This window comes from Phaenicophaeus curvirostris, chromosome 2 (assembly GCF_032191515.1).
Source record: "Phaenicophaeus curvirostris isolate KB17595 chromosome 2, BPBGC_Pcur_1.0, whole genome shotgun sequence".
NCBI lineage: Eukaryota > Metazoa > Chordata > Aves > Cuculiformes > Cuculidae > Phaenicophaeus > Phaenicophaeus curvirostris.
Window position 1 is genome coordinate 3,607,152 of NC_091393.1, and position 19,832 is coordinate 3,626,983.

At 35.0% G+C, this 19,832-nt stretch overlaps 1 protein-coding gene across 1 annotated transcript in view; it reads left to right on the plus strand.

The window, feature by feature from the left end:
* ASCC3 (activating signal cointegrator 1 complex subunit 3) overlaps window positions 1-19,832 on the plus strand; it is a 277,171-nt gene that overhangs the window by 94,575 nt on the left and 162,764 nt on the right. Inside the window, exon 11 of the mRNA XM_069851132.1 lies at window positions 16,586-16,750. Coding sequence (XP_069707233.1) covers window positions 16,586-16,750 — 165 coding nt within the window. The remainder of the gene's footprint in view (window positions 1-16,585; window positions 16,751-19,832) is intronic.

Consider the following 19,832-nt stretch of genomic DNA (forward strand, 5'->3'; position numbering starts at 1 on the left):
TATATATAAAAGATGTTAATTGAGAATATTCTGTGCATTTGCTATTTCAAATCAAATTACACTAAAAGCATGTGTGATTTATGACATTACAATTTGTTTGCTCTGTATGATTTTGAGCGACAAAGCTGGTGAGGGGGCTGGAGAACAGGTCTTATGAGGAGCGGCTGAGAGAGCTGGGGTTGTTTAGCCTGGAGAAGAGGAGGCTGAGGGGAGACCTCATTGCTCTCTACAACTACCTGAAAGGAGGTTGTAGAGAGGAGGGTGCTGGCCTCTTCTCCCAAGTGACAGGGGACAGGACGAGAGGGAATGGCCTCAAGCTCCACCAGGGGAGGTTCAGACTATACATCAGGAAAAAATATGTCACAGAAGGGGTCATTGGGCGCTGGAACAGGCTGCCCAGGGAGGTGGTTGAGTCACCACAGGTGGATGAGGTACTGAGGGGCATGGTTTAGTGGTTGATGGGGATGGTTGGACTTGATGATTCAGTGGGTCCTTTCCAACCTAGTTATTCTACGGTTTTATAGAGGTGAAAATTCAGTGTTTATCAGTGATTCATCGCATTTTGTTGTGGTACAATATTGCAGAAGTGAATATGAGTAAAATGTCAAAAGTATTCATCTAGGTTAAAAAATCAAGTTAACAAATACTTTCTAAAATTTGTATATGTAAAAGATTGCTCTTAGAGTATTGCATCTGTTAATGCGATGTAACAGATATTAATAATGCCAAATTTTTTTTGAGTGAGGGCTGCTGTTCAGTCATTTTTTGAGGCTTACGCATTTTCCTTTCTCTGCTGCCAGGTTTGTAATTAATTAAAAAAAAAGAAAAAGACATTTCTTCACTTTTGCATCACTAGGACTGGCTGAATCAAATTCTGTCTTGACCTTTATATGAAGGGGTTTTAGTTGTATTATTACAATGATGTGATTGTCCATTGCCTACTGAATCACATGTGAGTTGCAAAATGCTTGTAATGTTTTAATCTACATTATGAATACTAGTGACATTACCAGAGAGACTTCTGTGCAATACAGATGTGTAACTGTGGGGAGAAGGAAGCACGGTTGGAGCTGCTAAGTTGCTCTCCCACTTCTCCAATAGAGTGCTGAAGTTCCTACAGAGAAGCTGCCTTTGAACTCTCAATTCCTTTTGTGCCACTCAGGTGGGAGATTTATATCGATATACCAGTCTTATGGACTCTAAGCATAGAAAGATTTGAATATTCTATGAATAGCTTTGTGTAGACTATCGTGTTGGCTAGTCAGCTGTGTTTAGAGATCTCAGTGGTACCTTATGTAAGATTCAGTAGTAGATTAAGCCTATTTCTTGGGTCTTCACAGATACTGGTTTTGGTTTGTGCTGGTTTTAGAGTTCTTTTGCCATTTAGGAAAATACTTGAGACTGTGACATCAAAAACCAAATGTTACTTCTTCTTTGAAATGGTGTAGTGCTAAGCACAAGATTTCTTTTCTCCTTTTTCCACTTATTTGTTTTTGCTTTACTGTGTTTCAGACAATCCATCTTATTTAGTTGTGTACTTGCCAAGCTGTATTCACTGCTATGTCTCTCAAAACAGATAAATGTTACACTGATTTGGTAACCTTGGTATTGGGGCAGAGAGGAGAGAGTAAAGTTCCTAATGTAGTAGAAAGTTTTAAAGACTCTTAATTCAGTTGTGTGCTAATATGCAAATATTGTAGGTCCATTTTTATAGCTGTAATAAGTTCAGTTGGCTTTATGCATTTGATGTCATGCAGCCTGATTCTTGAGTTTTAATCTTTTACACAAAAGTTAGTATTCACTTAGTGTGCTTCAGAAAGTGCATTGTATGTGAGAGTATTATATGTAGGAATATTAAAGAAAATGATCTGGTGTTGAAAACTGATCAAATAGCAAGTTACTGCAATATTTTCCATGCTCATTTGCGAATCACTTAATGAGGATATGCTAATGATGAGTTCAATAAGATACTTCAGTATTTTTTAATCTAGATGGTAAACTCGAATGCTTTGGACTCTAGGAGTCTCTAGCAATCCTGTGCGTCTGTTATTCCTAGTTGATGCCTCCAAGCTCAAGTGTGGTTCATCCTGATAAGCAAGAAGTTAAAAGTGGCAGGAGGCCTACAGGATGAAAAGCAAACATAATAAAGGAAGCATGCAAGAGGTGGGTGCAGGAACAGGTGATCTGGAAGAATTATAGTTACTATTTGAGCATGAAGGGACAGAGTTAGGTGAGTCAGAGCCCAGAAGCATATTTGAAGGGCAGCACAAAAGACTTTTAGGGGTGTATAGCAAAAAGGGGATTGAGGAAGACCACCGCTAAATGGGGTGGGGGACCTGATGACAAAGGACATGAAAAAGGCTGGGGTACTTAATGCCTTCTTTGTTTCAGCCTTTATTTTTAGGACTGGCTCAACAATCCAAGGCCCCTGGGACAAATGAGAAAGTACAGATAAGGAAAACTTAACACGTAGTGGAAGCAAGTCAGGTTCACTCACAAGTCCTTAGGCAACTGGTCAAAGTCATCATGAGGTTGTTCTCAATTACCTTTGAAAGATCATGGTGATCATCTTGTCATGGGACAGAGGGCATTCTCAGCAAGTTTGCAGATGGTACAAAACCAAGAGGACTGGTTGACAGATCGGAGTTGTACAGTGGTTCAGAGGGACGTTGACAGGCTGGATAAATGGGCCAACAGAGATCTCACCCAGTACCAGAGTTAAATGCCATCTCCTACAGAGGAGTGGGTGAAAAATCCTATATATCAGTCCATGCTGGAGCCCAATTAGCTAGAAAGCAGCTTCCCAGGAAAGATACAGGTGTGCTGGTGGACTGAATATAAGCCAGCAATGTCCCCTTCAGTCTGGGCTGCATTCAGAAGAGTGTTGCCAGTAGCTCAAAGGAGGTGATCCTTCCCCTCTGTTCAACCCTGGTGAGACACATCTAGACTGTTGGGTCCAGTTCTAGGCTTCCTGTTATGAGAGGAACGGGGACACTGTAGAGCAAGTCTGGCAAAGAGACACGGAGGTGATTAAGGGACAGGAATATCTGACACATGAGGAGAGGCAAAGCAAACTGCAGTCATGCAGCCTGGGTCTGAGACTGCTCAGACAGATGTGATCAAGATATATGAGTACATTGTATATCCATGTGTAAAGAAGACTGAGCCAGATCTCAGCAGTGCCCAGTGAGAGGACAAGAGGCAGTGGGCACAAACTATAATGCAGGAAATTCTCTGCAAACATAAGATTTTTTATTTTTTTTCCCCTGTGAGGGTGGTCAGAGACTGGAAGTTGTGGCGTCTTCACCTTAGAGACACTCAAAACCTGATTGGACACATTCTTGAGTAGACTTCTAGGTGACCTTGTTTTGAGCAGGGATTTAGAGTGGAAAATCTCCAAGGAAGCCTTCCAACCTTATCCTTGTGGTGAAAATCAAGAATAGTCTATTTTGATTGAATTGCTTACATGATATTTACTGCATGAATCAATAAAAGATAAGCAAGGAACCATTTTAGATACTGGTTTGCCTGTTGCAACATTCTGGTATAGTAGTTAAAGATGACATTTTGTGAAAGATATTTCAGATTTTCTTTTCCAGTGATGGAAGACTAATAAGCAGTATGCTTTTTATACTTAAATATATAAGACTAAGACAAAAATCCTTAAATTACATTGTCTGAATGTTGAATTATGAATAACTAACATTAAGCCTATCTCAGTTGGAGTTCTTAAATCAATAGTAAATATGGTATGAACTAGCTGCTCATCTGCATATGAAAAATTAATGAATTTATTAAAAATGCCCAAAAAATACTATTGTATTGCTTTGCCTCCGAGGCTTTGTTTGGCACTGAGGGTGTAAACTGCAGTAAAACTTGTCAGAATATAATTTTCAAGAGTGTCTATCATTAATATTTTATCTATGGAGAACCTGGAAGAATAATTTATTTTTGTTGGGTTTAATTGTCTTTCATAGCTGAAAAGGTTCTGTGCAAAAGGAATCCACGTGTATATAAAATTACTGAGTAACTGTTTTGTGCTTCCCAATACTTTTTTAAGCACAGTAAATTTTACAGGATTAAAAAGCAGTCTTTTATAGTTAATGCAAATGATGCATTAAGTTAGACCCTTCTCCCAGAGTACAATTTAAAAGTACTCAGAAGTCCAATTATCTTTGATTTAGATGTAAAAATTGCAGAATAACAGCTGTGCCTGCTGAGTGAATATGCTTCTGCAAAAAGATAGCTTATTTGAGTAGAGTTGAGGACAGGTTGCTGAGGGAATGTTTGCCTCCTTTGGCTTTTTTCCAAATTTAACTGCTTCTGGTCAGTTGAAAATGCAAGTAAATTACAAAATAATGTTACAGCAATTTAGAATTTATATCCTCTAAGTTATCTTTTTGCATGCTACAGACTATTTTTAGGTTGTTTAGTATTTATTGTGACTCTGTGGAAAAAACCCCACATACTTAAGATTAATAACTACAAATATTGCAGATAATCTAGCTAAATTTGACTGCATTTAAAAGTACAGCGTTTTCTATACTAATTACAAATTTTTTTCAATATTTTTTGATACTGAGAACCACTTTACATGCAGCAACTCTGTTGAAATATACGCTTATTTACAACAGAATTATACAGTATATATAATATTAATATAAAATACTATTATAATACAAGTATTTTAGCATAAATTATATATTATGTATCATAGTATATGGTATGAGCATATATATTAGTCATATATTAAATTATTAATATAGGGTAAGCTTGAATATATTATTTAGGATATATATTATATACATTCATTTATAATTGAAATTTGAAAGATTTGTTCTAAATTGAACTTTTGGGGATGTTTACCTTGGCATGGGTGCAACATAAGTGCAGTTATGTGAGCTAAGCTGATCTTCATACTGTACAAAATAGTATGGCACTTAATCTGATTTGTCCCTTCAGTGAATATCCTTCAGGGATTATGTGTCTTCACTGTTAGAAGATATTTTTTTATTCTTATTTTTAACAGAAATCTGTTTTCAATGTAAATCCTACTTGAATTTTATTACCATTTTTCTTATGTGAATATCTTTCTTTCCCAGCCTCTGCTATTTGCTTTTTGAAGACTCTTCTAGTTGTAGTCATCTCTGTTCAGTCATGTTTATTTAGCCTAAGAATCAATTCATTTAAACTTTTCTAAAAGTTCATGCTTCATTTATGTTTAGCCGTTCTCATTTTTCACTTCTGGACTCTCAGTTGGTTTGCACTTCTTGAATTAAGTTGCCTGAAACATAACGTATTGCCCCAAGGTCATACTGCTGCTGAGCAAAGTAGAAGGTTTATTTAGCATGTCCAAATTACAGCCTTTCTGTTCCAAGGTTTCATTTTTAGCAATAGCATAGCATTTTTGGTTCATGTTCAGATTCCTCTGCTCTTTCTCTTTTCCCTGTCTAACTACTGTCTTGCCAGTTGTTTTACATCCTGTATTTGTTGAGATAATTATTCTCAAGGGTCAGATTAAACTGTTTTGGATTTAGCCATGTAAAAGTTTGGCAACTAGTCTAAACTAGTTGAGAACACTAAGAAAAGACTTCTAAGGCTGATTGATTCTAAGACGAATTAAATGAACCAGCTGGAGGGAATCTAGACAACTAGTTTAGATGGTGAATTTCTAAATTGGAAAGTAAGCTGGGCAAGATGAATCTCATCATTGGTGCAGAATCTTGGAATGGTATTACTGACTGAATTCCATTAATGCATCTGTTCATTAACTTATTAAGGCATTTTTAAATTCTCACTGCATCCTCCAAGGCATTTACAGCTTCGTGCAGCATAATATCAATAGAAAGTTTAGTGAGGATAATCTTTAGTCTATCATTAGGATTATTCATGAAAATGCAATAGTATTGGAGTGGATAGACTCCTGTGGAACTCCATTTGATTTGATCCTTTCATTACCACAGCAAACTGTTGGTATTTCCTCTGAGTGCATAAAGGATCCTGCTGATATCCAAAGGGTGTGCTAGTTTTGTTTAATGTAACTGGAGGATATAAATCTGACAATCATACTCTAGGAATGTTGCAATCACCTTCAGCACCAGTCATCATTAATATTAGCATACATGATTTTCTTTGGAGTGTAGACTTGAAAGCAAACTTCATGAAATTGCATTTGCATGAAAGCAAATGAATTGGTGTTTGGGTTGTCATTTTGTGAACAGGTGTCACGAAATTGACTCTTATTGCAATATCTGTTTAACATCAGCATCTCAGCCAAACCAAGAAACCTTTCTTCAGCTTACACTTAGTATGCTTCTGAGTTAGTCATTTGCATTGCTTCTCAAAAAAAACAGTCTGAGACAAAAAGGCCATGAATTGCTTCCGATTGCATACAAATCTGTGAAAGAAAGGAACTGTTGAGTAAAAGTCTATTAAAAAGGTTATTTAGAACAAAATGTCACCATTGCAGTCTGGTCACTTTTTTCACATAATATTGATTTAATCCACATCTTGGGGTAATGCTTTACAGAAGCAGAAGGGGGGGGGGGCGGGAATCAGTCAAGAACAATTATTGAAGAACATTTCCTGACTTTCTGAGAAAAAGTTAACTCTGTTCTAGAGAATAGGTATTTGATTGCTGATTTTTCTCAAGTACCAGAAAAAAGAACACAGGCTCTGTCTCCCCCAATTATGACTAATCTTAAAATGAAAATAAATAAATAAATGAAAGGTTATGGTGATGCCAACAAAAGTTATTCCAAACTTTTTAGAGTTACTGATATATGCAGGACCATTATGATGAGCTTTAAAAATGTGCCAATATAAATATATCGGAAAAATTGGTAGCTTGCAGTACACTTATCTTTGTCTGCTGAAGTTGTGCAACCCAAGCCTGAAGTTTCTCTGTAGAACAGAGGAGGAATGACTTTGCAACCCTTTTCCTTGCAGCTCTGAGAGAAAAAAAAAAGAAAAAGGAAAAAAAAAACAGCCAAAGAAACATAAAAAGCCACCAGCCAAGCAACAATATTGCATTTCTCACAAACATCAATGTATTTCCAGAAAATGTTCTTGTACTTAGTTTTTCTTTCTAATTTCTTATCCAGCAAACAAACTATTAACTTTAGCTCAATATATATATATCATTATTGTTATAATGATTTTTTAAAACATAGACAAATATACCCTACACACGTTTTATTGTTATTCTACTGTATCTCTGTTCTGTATGAAAAAAAAGGGCTAGGGGAGAAGAAAATGCAAAATAACACTGGGTAGACTTGAAAACAAGCAGGCTGGATCCACTGTCTCAAGAGACAGACACTTGCTGAAAGTTGTCAGATCTGATTAAGGGAGCTGTTGGCATCAATCAGACCTGACAGTAGTATATCAGAGGTTAGTATAACTGTAATTAGTGAACTGATTAACAGCAGAGAGGAAAAGAGGGTAATGTTTTGGATGAACATTCTTTAAAACATTTAGATCAGTATTTAAACTTGAAGGCTGAGTGGCTAATTATGTATTTTACAATGCATAATAAAAGCTAAATTTCACAAAGCGTGCAAGCTGTTCTTCCTCACTGTGGTTATTAAAATATAGTTTGTACTGATACTAAACAGACTGCTTTTTCCTAGAAAAAAAAGTACAGAGAGCAGAGAGCAGGTGCCCTTATATTACTTCTCAGTACAGGTATTGTGATCCTAATTTTTCATGGTTTCTCCTCAGATTAATGGAACATATAAGGCTTTATTATCTTTACTAAAAACATAAAAAAACTTCCGTGCTTTCATAGCAGCAACAAAAAGGAATTTTATCCAATTCATCAGCCTGACTGGTTGTACTGGGTTTGACTCCAGTTTATTTTGACTCTGACAGAGTCCATTGTATTGAGGTTTAAAGTAGTGTTGGAACTTTATAAATTAATTTTTTAATTGCTAGGACATCCAGGACTGTGTTGAAAGTGTAAAATTTTAAATCTTAACATACAGACTTAAATGTGTTAACCATAACTGTGCTCCCAAGTATACAACAAATAAAACAATGTCGAAAAAAACAGTTCAACAGTACATGTCAGATGTTTCGTAACTATCATGCTCTGCTAAGGCACTGTGATCATACATTGTGAATCAGTTGCCTTTTCATTAGATGAACTAGCTGTTCTGTAAGGAACCTAATCATCATGAGTTTCTGGGATTAAGTTGTAAAATAATATATGCTGAAGAAAGTTAAATAAAGTCCAGTTAAAAATTCATTTGCCATTTTAGTGAATTCTGTGTGGCAGCTGTTACAATTTTTCTTGCTCCCTTGTTGATTTCTAGACCTATTGATTACTGGTGTTAGCTTTAGTGGCTTACTAGCTGATGCTAATGTGCGTCAATATAATGCACCTCCGTCTTTCTTATGTGAAAAACTCAATGTAGATAGTTTTTGAAAGTATAGTCTTATTGTTGAATGTTTCTAAGATGCTTTGTGTATGTATGTATATGTGATCCTGAATTGCCATTATGCTTAGACCACAAGTACATGTTAAGATTTAATGTAACATCTACTCACCCAAATGAGCATACCGCTCATCTGTGTATCTTTGTATTGTAAGGAATCTACTTTACTGGAGACAATTCTGTTTTAACTGTATAAAACACACCATCAGATGATTGTCTCTGATTTATGAAAAACATATTTGTATTCATTATTTATTACTTCCTACCTTTCAACCTCTAATTCTTGGTTTGAATTGCTGCCCTCTGTTTTACTTTCTGTATATTTATTCCACTCCCTGCCTGAGCTCCAACTCACTTGAGGTTTTGTGAAATGCTTGAATAAATCATACTGAGTAAGAGTGCAATAAAAAGAGGAATAAAAACAGCATTATGAAAGTGACTTGCAGGCTGCTGCTCTTGTAACATGTTTTGATGAAGTTTTACCTCCGAGAGTGCCAAAATGGTAAAGTGTCCCTCATGGGGTGTGATATCAGGTATCTAATATTAAAATTTGTGAGAAGATCCAAGGCATCGCTGATTAGAAGGGAAATATTTCCAAATTGTATAAAGCCCTAGCATAGCAGCTCTCCCTACAGAATTGCAGAATATGCTGCATTTCAATGAGAGGCTGCGCTGGGTGGATGTGTATAGTTGTGTGCAGTTTTCTGTGTCTCCGTTTCTGCACACGTAAAGCCCTTGCAGTGAATTTGCTGCCAGAACAAAGCATTAAGATAAATAGTTACAGCATGAATAGAGTAAACTGTGTAGTTTGTCCATGGTCGTTTGCCAAAAAGCTGTCAGAAGATGAGGAGTGCTGGCTGTGACTGAGCGAAGCTTCCTCTAGGATTCCATGTATTCTTAAATGCTGGTTTTGAGTGTTAAGAGGAAATTATAGGTATGTGTAAAGGACTGGGAGGATGAGAGAGAATTCCAATAGCAAGGTGAAAACAATAAAGATTAGGAAGTTACATTAATTGAAATCTACAGAAGCAGATCGTTGAGAGTGTGTATTTGAATACTGACAAGAAAGTAACAATGACTAGACCAGAATTCTTATTGCTATCCATCCATGATGAATCACTGTGGTGGATACAAAATTGCTGTAGGCACTAAGATAGAAAGATGCTGGTTCTATGCTTTCCAAAGCTTTTAGATCCTTAGATCTTGTATTCTGCATGCAAACTGTGCTTTTTCTTTAATTGCATCTACAAATGAGATGGGCCTTAAAATTGTTTCTTCTCCAACATTATCAAGGCACTTCAGAAAATATGACTTTTTGTAGGTGTACTGAATTCCCATATTTGGAACACTGCTTTATTTCATCACATTTATTGTCAGTAAAATAATTCTTTTTAGTCTGCAAATGATGAAACAATTTCTAGTCATGACTAATCGTTGTTTTATGTTGTTAAAAAGGCAAATTTCTGAAATATCTAACATGCATTTTCTGATGGAGAATATATATTTCAGCTAATTCAAGGCTGTCTTTTAGCTGTTTCAGTCTCTCTAGCTCTCCTTAGTTTTGGCTGTGGTATCTTCAGTCAGACTTTTTTATGCTAACAACAAAACTAGTAACTCCACCATCATTGGTCATTGGATAAGAGGAGCAGAGTAGGTAGCCTGTAGAGGATAGATGCTCACGTAGCCACAGGCATCAGGTGTTTTTTTATAAGATCTGGTTTCTTTTCCTTTCCTAAGGATACTGAAACGGTAAGAGAATTACTTACTAGAAAGTTGGAAAAGCACAAAGAAATGGTAACATAAAATAAAAAATAAATGGCTGTTAAGAGGGTAAATAAATAATGGGATTACTGTAGAAATATATATTTCTTGTTGGTTTAATCAATGCTTTGAGGAACAATGTTGTGAAATTTACAGAGAAAGATAACATAAGTGGAATATTTGCTCTTTATTTAGCTGCTATTCTAATGATTTGAAAGCAAAGAGGATGTAGTACTTTCATATAGCTGTGTTAAATATGAAAATATCTCCATTGTGCTGCAGCAGTGCCATGACATATGATCATGAAACGTTTGTGGATCTTAATCCAGCTCTGGGAAGATAATGCCAGCTTTGACACTTCCCACAGCAAACAGTCTTTATTAGTGTTATCATTTGACACCCACCTGTAAAACTAGCAATTCTTTATCTGGACTTGAAATCTAATGGTTGATATCACTTTTGCAGTTCTGCAAAAGCCTTTACTGATATTCATTTTGTAAAAATTGTTTCATTAACAGCTCACTGGCAGCAAGATCTACTTTCTGAATGGGGCTGACTACAGCAGATTCATTTTCAATCTTGTGTTCCTGCTGTTTCTTTGGAATGTTTATTTTTTACTCTCAGGAATGCCCATAAAATCTCTGCTGTAAGAAAGTTAACAATATTTGTCCTTTGTAATAACTTCATCAGTTCGTTCATTTGAAGAAAAATTGTCAGAAGTATGATTTGGCTTGTCAGGTGTTTACTCAGTCACAATATACAAACTTACATAAACAATTGTCAGTCCCAAAATTTAGGTTGTTATCAAGTCTGATAAAGCAAAAAACTAAAATGAGAACACGTTTAAAATTTGCCATGCATGCTTACTTTATTAATGATGCCTTACCTTATAGAAGGGTTTGAACAGATAAGGAAATTATTTCCAGAATCCACTTCTAAGATTACAGGGCAAGGAGAGTTTGATTTACTGACCTGATGAATCACAACCAACCTTTCTCCCTCTTTTTTTTGAAATCAGAGTGATATGTTGTCTAAAAGAACAATGGAACACCAGTCCCTTTCCCCCATCTTGTTCCACTTGATATTAAATCTGAGATCCAAGTCAAACAGTTCTGTGGTTTGACAAGATCTAGCAGATAGGATGGCCTAGGTATTTTCTAATTGTTTCCTAGAAATTTTGTGATTGTTTTCAAGGAATCATAGTAATTAGGAAGTTATCTGCAGGGTTGTATTCTGAGTTTTGATTTATTGCAGTATGTATAAAAGTGACAAAAGTCAGATAAGTGGCAGTCATACATGGAGACTTAAGTGGCTAGAGAGGAAAACTATTCTCAAAAATTGTCTTGAAGAACTTAAAAGCACTGAATTTTGTATTGTGAGATGTTCTAACTGTGTATTTTATGTAGTTTGTTCTGAAATAATTTCATATGGGGATTGGGTCTGTGGGAATGTGAATTTGAGGGGATTGCTATAGTTTTACTAGGCTCAGACTGTGTCCAGAAATTATTCAATCAGAATTAAAATACTAGTCATGTGCAAGGATTGCAAGTGAGCTGTTGAAAGGTAAAACTACAGGCTGTGCCAACTGCTGGAAATGAATGTTGGGCTCTAAGAAATTAGAATCATAAAATCATAGAATAGTTTGGATTGGAAGGAACCTTAAAGATCATCCAGTTCCAATCAGTCCACTGCCATGGGCAGGGACACCCCACTATTAATGGAAGATCATTTGATTTCAGTGAGAACATAAGCCTTTTCAGACTAAAAAAAAACCCAAAACAAAAACAACAAAACCTAGCAGTTGAAATTGTGGTGAAAATGTCACTTCCCTTACCATAAAATCTGGCTTCTAAGGGGACTGAAGAGAAACTGACAAAAGTAGTTAGCAAATCATGCAGTTATAGAAAAATGCATTTTCACAGTCACTCAAAACTTTGTTAGTTGATGTTGAAATTATCAGCGTTGTCCCTTTTGACTTCATTTTTCAAATAGAAGTAATTAGACTTTATGGCTTGAATTTTCACTTTAACATTATATAAAGTAATACAGGGAAATGTTAAATACCCGCAAAGCAAAATGAAATTATTCTGGGTTGAAAAATATTTTTTTAACTGTTATCTTTTTTGGTATAAAAGTGAAATTGAGCAACAGTACTCACCTAAGACAGAAAATTTTGATAAGCCCATGTTTTCCATAGTAGAAAATGTCACTGTGAAATAGTTACTAATGATAATCCACAAAACATTGGGAAAGGAGAATCGTATTGTATGTGTGGAGAGAAATTTAAGTTGGCAGTAAAAATATTGACAGTTAACCTATTTCTATTCAGCCATACACTAATACAAAAACCAGATTGAAATGTCTTGCATGAGTTGCAGTTCATTAAGCAAATGTGACACTTTATTTTCTAGCAATTTCAATACTGAAAGAGGTGAAGTGGTGAAATAGCAATAGGAATGAACACGCTTCTCACTGTGCTGATAACTGAAGTCAAAAAAAAAATATTAAGAAGATGTTTCAAGACTTTGTTACTGTGTCCTTCCCTTGCCCCCAGACAGAAAGCAGAATCCTTTTGCTGAATATGAATTTTGTGTTTATAATTTTGTGGATAAAACACATTATCTCTGAAAATTAATTATAAAAAAAAGTGCCACTGCTGCATTTAAAACTAATTATGAGATGGATCCTGCTGCTTTGTTTATTATAGTAATTGAAAAAATAATGTATAGTTTTGTTAACATTTGCTGATACTCAACATTTTCCTGTAGCTGATATTTTTAATTAGCATTTTATGTATTTGAATAATGGTTTGAGACTACAAAGCTGATTTGTTTGGGTTTTTTGGAGGAATTTTTTTCTCAGCTGTAATTTCTATCTCCAAATTTCAAGAACCAATCATATTTTCTAGTGAAATATTCTCTGGAGATCACTGGTCTTACTAAATGAGACAGTATATCAAGTGTAGCTTTTAATTCAGGTCATTACTTGGAGAAACATTGCTGTTTTAAATTAAGATCAAAGTAAAAGACCATTATAATGAATATTTAGTTATCACTCTGGAACAGAAAATTAATGATAGCATTTTAAATATATATACTGATAACATGACTAACATAAAAAACAACTTTGGATCTGAACATTGCCAATTTTGATTTAGGAAATTAGCTAAGGAGCTTGCATTTGTAGTATTTCACACCTTAGAGTCTTAATATGCATTGCTAAATATATTTCCTCACTGTTTGCTAATTAATGTTCTGTGGAAGTACAGCTGCTAATTTTTTTGTGGTTGACATGGCTCATTTTAAAGTGATAGCAGTTGCATCTGTAGTAGTGTTACAATTCAGTTCATAAATTATGGTCATACATTTTTACACCTACTACTTTGTAGAAGTATAAGCATTTTAAAGCCCTGTATTTGCTAACAAAATGCACCCGGTAATATTTTAACAAAACGTAGAAACACCCCCCCCACACCACCGCTCTCTCAGTGACATTAGTGTCTGAGTCTTTAATATGTTAAGTTTTAAATATTGCTGGACTTCTGTAATATCTTCTTCTGTATTATCACAAAGTCTGTTCAGGAGTAATTCTTGGTAATTAGTAAAGGCTGATATATTCTGATGGTAAAATAGTTGGAGTGGAACAATATTGTGAGGCAGTGGAGGGAAAAATGTTTCTTTGAGGAGAATAAATGAACAGTATAAGGTTATATCTTGTGGACATCAAAGAAAAAAAGTGTTCATAAATGCATGTATTTTGTAAGATACATTTTGTCTAATATTTTGAAAGAAACACAGCAGCATATAAGCAATCCAGGAGGTTTGTGGAGTGCGTTTATGAGAACTTCCTCCCCCAGGGTGCTAGAGGACCTGACGAGGAGAGGTGCTCTGCTGTACATCATAGGCACTGATAAGAGGAAGAAGGGGCTCATTGGGGATGTGAAGGTCAAAGGCAGACTTGACTGCAGTGACCATGAGATGGTGGAGGTCAGAACCATGAGGGGAAGGAGCAGGGCAAAAAGCAAAGTCACAACACTGGACTTCAGGAGAACAGACTTTGGCATCCTTGGAGGTCAGTTTGAAATTGTACCATGGGATAAGGCCTTGAAGCAGAGAGGGGGCCAAGAAAGCTGGTAAATATTCGAGGATCACCTCTTTCAAGCTCAAGATCAGTCCATCCCCATGAGTAGGAAGTCGGGCAAAAATGCTGGGAGTCCTGCATGGAGGAACAGGTTGCTCCTGATCAAACTCAAAGACAAAAGGAAGCCTACAGAGGGTGGAAACAAGGACGCGTAACCTGGAAGGAATACACAGGCATTTTCTGAGCATCTAGGGATGAAGTTAGGAAAGCTGAAGTCCAAATAGAATTGAATCTGGTCAAGAATGTCAAAGACAACAGCTATAACCAAAGCTTTGTGTAGTCTTTGTTTTTTATTTCTGAATATCTAAAGTTTAGAGACAGTCTAATCATAAAACGTGTATTATGAAAGAACTGATATGGATCAAACAAATGTTTTTGTGTCTGATTGTAGACTTAGTTCTTATTTGTAATGTGAAGTATAGGTTTATAAAATACTAAATATTAAAGTTTATTTATTACTGTTATGTTTTCCTTTTAGTAGAATTATAGAAAAATATTTATTAAGAGGAAGAATGTGGATGTAACATTGCTCTAAGAGTCAAAGGCATGATACCAAAATTTGTATTAAAATAAACTTGGAATCAAAGTCTACCAGAAGAAACTACTTCACGTGTTTGAGGGGGAAAGTTGACAATTCAGTTAAAAAGAATTGGTCAAATAAAGCTAGAAAATTAATGTCCTGTTTTCTAGATCCTGTTGCAAGTCAATATGCTTATTTAAAACATGAACCACTTACAGATTCATGATCGCTGGACTGTGTTTTCTTTTAATACCATGCATATTTATCAAAGCTGTTAGAAATGTCCTCATTTTACCAATTCTTAGTATCTTTCAATAATTGATAGTTGAATTTAAAGAAAAAAATCAATTCAGTCAAGATAATCAAAGAATCCCTGTTGTATTTTACTCATTAAAGTATTAATTTCATTCTAGATATCACCCGAACAAATTTTGCCCAATTTCTAAACTTTTAAATTGGTGCCTATGAAGCAACAGGATCTGAATTTTCCTTTTTATTTTCTGAGTGATTTTCAACTGCAAGGTTACAGAGTAACCTTTATTTTAATACTTCCAAGTTATTTTTCCTTTTTAAACAAGTGAGACTGTAAGTATAGTAAGCTTTGTGGCTGTCCCAGAAATCTCAGGCTTTGATAGATGCTGACTATTTAGATTTGTTATGAATAAGCAATGAATAATTGCTCTTAAATCATAGTCATAACTTGCAGGCAAGTTCCTACTTAATTTCAGTTTATAAAATTCAGCTCTATGGGGGTTTTATACTTAACAGTTGGCACTTAAATAGGAAATGATTTTTATTGAATAGTATATGAGAAATCTGCATTTCTATTTGAAACAAGTGCTGAGAATTTTCTGGGGGGAGGAGTGAGATACTTTCTTTTAGAGTGACCACTATGTCTGATTTATATTTAAAAATGCTTGAATTTTGTTAAGGTCATATGAGGTGACTGTTGAGTGTGGTGTCATTATGGAGAATGGAGAGTACTATAGTTGTTTGGCGACTGGAGATTGCATGTACCTCAGTTATACCTGTTTGATAGTCTTTACTTTGGGTTTTATATAAAAAGAGAAGCCATTTCAAGAAATGCAATTTGCAAGTATGCAAGAAATGGCAACATAATAGAGACTGACCATAGGCCTATCTACATGCAGTAATAAAGCTTGGAAGTTATATTTTCCAGGACTGGTGGAAGTTCTTTAGTCTGTTTTGATAGTGCAAGGACTGAAGTATCAAAATGTACAGCTTGAAAGTATACGTCAGGGAGAAAGTATTTCATATGGAACTGGGAACTACCAGGTCAAGCTTAGGTATAAGGGAGTCTTAGGTGTTTACTGTGCTGTGGTGAAGGTTAGAAATATTTTATCATGGATAATTTTTGGTGGGACACATACGTTAAATGACTTGCAAGATTATATAAGGAGTTTATTCTTGATAGCTGCTTAATTGTTTCAATGTGGAAAAAGTATACAAATTATACACAGTAAGTTCCAGTTACTTGTTGTTATTTCTATATGGTTTTCCATACTGAATTCTACTAATGGCTGTCCAACACATGTATATGCAACAGACTGCATCTGCCTTATATGTAAAGTAAGTAAAACTTAAGATAGCTTTGTGAAGTTCTACACTGTATTTACTCTGCTGTATATAAATACTGATCTTCTGTGAATTTGAATCTGGATTTTTCTTTTCATATGCTTAATATTTCTCTTTTGTGTTCTACTAGATGCTTGTGACAACTCCAGAGAAATGGGATGTAGTGACAAGAAAAAGTGTTGGTGATGTAGCCCTCTCTCAGCTGGTAAAACTCTTGATTCTTGATGAAGTTCATCTGTTGCATGAAGACAGAGGACCAGTACTTGAAAGTATAGTAGCACGTACTTTACGTCAGGTAAGAACAAAAAAAATCTTCAAAAAAAATTTTATTTTGGTAAAGAATAGATAGATTTCAGGGTAAACGAAGAAATGCTTAGGCAATAAAACCAAAATGTTTAGGTAGCTTACAATTTATGTTAAAGCTATTTTTTACTAAGAATGAATAAAAAAATTGTTTTCCGTCTTCTGTATTACATAAACAATCAGATTCCTATGATGCATTATTTATTACAGTGCTAGTTACTTATTATTTGCTTACTTAACATTCATTTATTACTGTACAAGTGACAGCAAAATTTAACATTTTTTATAAATAATAATCAGATTAATGTTTTAATATAACCAAAATTGAAAGTATTTTCTTACAAGGAATGCTGATTTTTAATTAACAATTTTCTTAGAAGAAAAGGTTTGGTTTTTTTTTTTAATTAAGCGTATTTTCTTAAATCTAGGTAAGTCTTTAAGCACTGCTAAAAAGTACTATGTAAATTTAGCATAACTGGTCCTTTTCTTTCCCTTCATGTTTGGTGGTACTTTGTAAATAAAGATTTGAAATGGCAAGCAGAGCAAAGGATGATTGTGTGGGGTTTGTTCTTAGATCTTGTACAAAAGTATTCACTTAGGCAATAAATAAGACTAGTCTTAATCATGAGATGTGCATTTACAAGAAAAATATAGCATGGAATTTAAGGACGAATAAAAAGGATGGAATTAGGATAAATGGGAGGCTGGAATGCCTTTTTTTTTTTTTTCCTCATGCAGAGCAGAAGTATGTCAATACTAATAAACTGTCATCATTTAACCCCAGCCAGCAACTCAGCTCCATGCAGCTGCTTGTGGGCAGGGCGGGGAGGGTGGTATCTTGTGGATTGAGATAAAGACAGTTCAATAGGACAGCGAAGGAAGAGAGAATAACAATAATACTATATACAAAATGAATGATGCACAATACTATTACTCACCACTTGCTGACTAATGTGCAGCCCATTCCTGAGCAGTGATCCAAGCCTCCTGACCAACTGCCCCAACTTTGTATACCAGGCATGGCATATCCCTTTGGCCGATTTGAATCAGTTTCTTCTATACCTCCTCACTGGGAGATGAGCTCCAGGAGGTAAAAAGTCCTTGTCTTAGTATAGGCACTACTTAACAACAAAAAAAACACCAATGTGTTATCAACATTATGCTCATACCACCTACTATGAAAGAAATTAATCACAGCCAAAACCAAGACATCTGTAACAAATCAAAAATTAACATCATTTGTATTGTAATGGCTCTGTTTGTAGCATGTTAAAGCCTTTTAGCTTTACAGATGCTTTTATCTTGGTAACACTACACTAACTTCATTCTCTGAATCATCTGATTCCAGCTCCTTGAAGAACAGAATAAATTGGATGTCTGCTGTAATCCAGTGCAAAAAGTATAAAGTTCCTGAACGAAGAAGCACATTAATAATAATTCCTTAGAAGAAGCTAAAGTTGGAAATATTTTTTTATGGAGAACAGGGCCTTGTAAAGTTTAGATTACCTCAAGATTACCTCAAGGGTGCTAAAGCTTAGCCTGATCAATAGTGTATTTTCTTTATTAAACGGATCCAATTAACTTGTTTTCCTTACATGTCACTGAAGTAAATCATCTCAGCTTTTAAGAGTGACTATGCTGGTCATTGTCTTCATGACAGATTTACAAGATTCATTCATTTTTTTTGTAGTGAAGTTTTGTGAGATTTGTAAGGTTGTCTTCAGGTGCCTAAAATTGATGTGTAGAGCCATTTTGTCTGCTCTACGTTATTCTGTTTGGCATCCTGCTTCTGCTTCATTTGAATAAAAATCTCCCATAGATCCTTTCCTTTTGTGTCTGTCAAGCCTGCACAGGTAACTTAAGGAATATAAAATCTGAGGCAATTACATCTTGGGTACTGAATCCTACCCTTAGTGCATTTATTGTGATATAGCAGTATCTTCCTGCAACGTGCATTTAAAAAATGGATCTCTAGGGTGCTTTAATCTTGTAGGATTTTGAGGTTTGTTTTTCCTACCAAGTCTGAGTTTAATTCCTCTGGAATTGAAAGTAATTTGTAGCCCTTCCTTGAGTGAAACAGTTGGATAAAAACCCAAACCACGAATCTTCAAATTAACTATCTCAGCACCTACCTGAAGACCTTATTTTTTCTAATTTTATTGTAGACCAATACGAATCTTTGCAAGGAAGTAATTGAAAAGAGGGAAATATTACAGCATAAAGTACACTAAAAAAGTTACAGTTAAATAGAAGACAAAATTACTTGTAAAAATACTTCGAATTATGCAAAAGAAAACAATTCCAGACCAAAAAAAAAATTTAATTGCAAGCCTCCAAGAAAGCTTGGGGACAAAGAAACAAGAGATGTTTTGTATGACTGTTTTATGCAAATATATTTTTTTATGTAATATGCAAACAAATAGTAAGAGGGTTAGTTTTGAAAATAACCCTGAAACGTTATGTTGCAGCATCTGAGCCTGCAAGCATAGCTCTGTGAAGTTTCCAGAGTTCATCCATAACTAATTATGAAATTACTGGATCTTTTGTTTGTTAGCTTAAAAAGTTAACAAGTTTTCTGATGTAAGAAGCATTTCACTGGAGTTTAGTGAAAATACTGTTACAGATGTTTTAAGTGTGAAAAATATCACATTTAATAATGTTGTGGTGATATTTTGCAAAGAAAATTACTTAGTTACTTTCATTTCTTTAGTTCTTTTCCTAGTTCAATAGTTCTGTTTTATGCTTTTTGATAAAAGTTCAGAAATGTCTCTGGAGCAGGAACTAAACCCAGGATATTTAGTCCATCCTTGGAAATGTCCTTCTGACTTTGATGATTCTGTGTGAAACATTAAGGTCCTCTTCAGCCTTTCTGAAAGTAGTTCTAGAACATATTTTTCATTCATATCTGTAGAAATATCATACTCATTCAATATTCATGTACAGAGAAAGTACGAATAATTGCACAGTTCTTAAAAAAAATGCAACAAAACAAAAAGACATTGACAACAGCAATCTAAAGTATCCATGTGCCAATTACACCACTGCAGTAATTACTGAAATCAATTACCTGATTT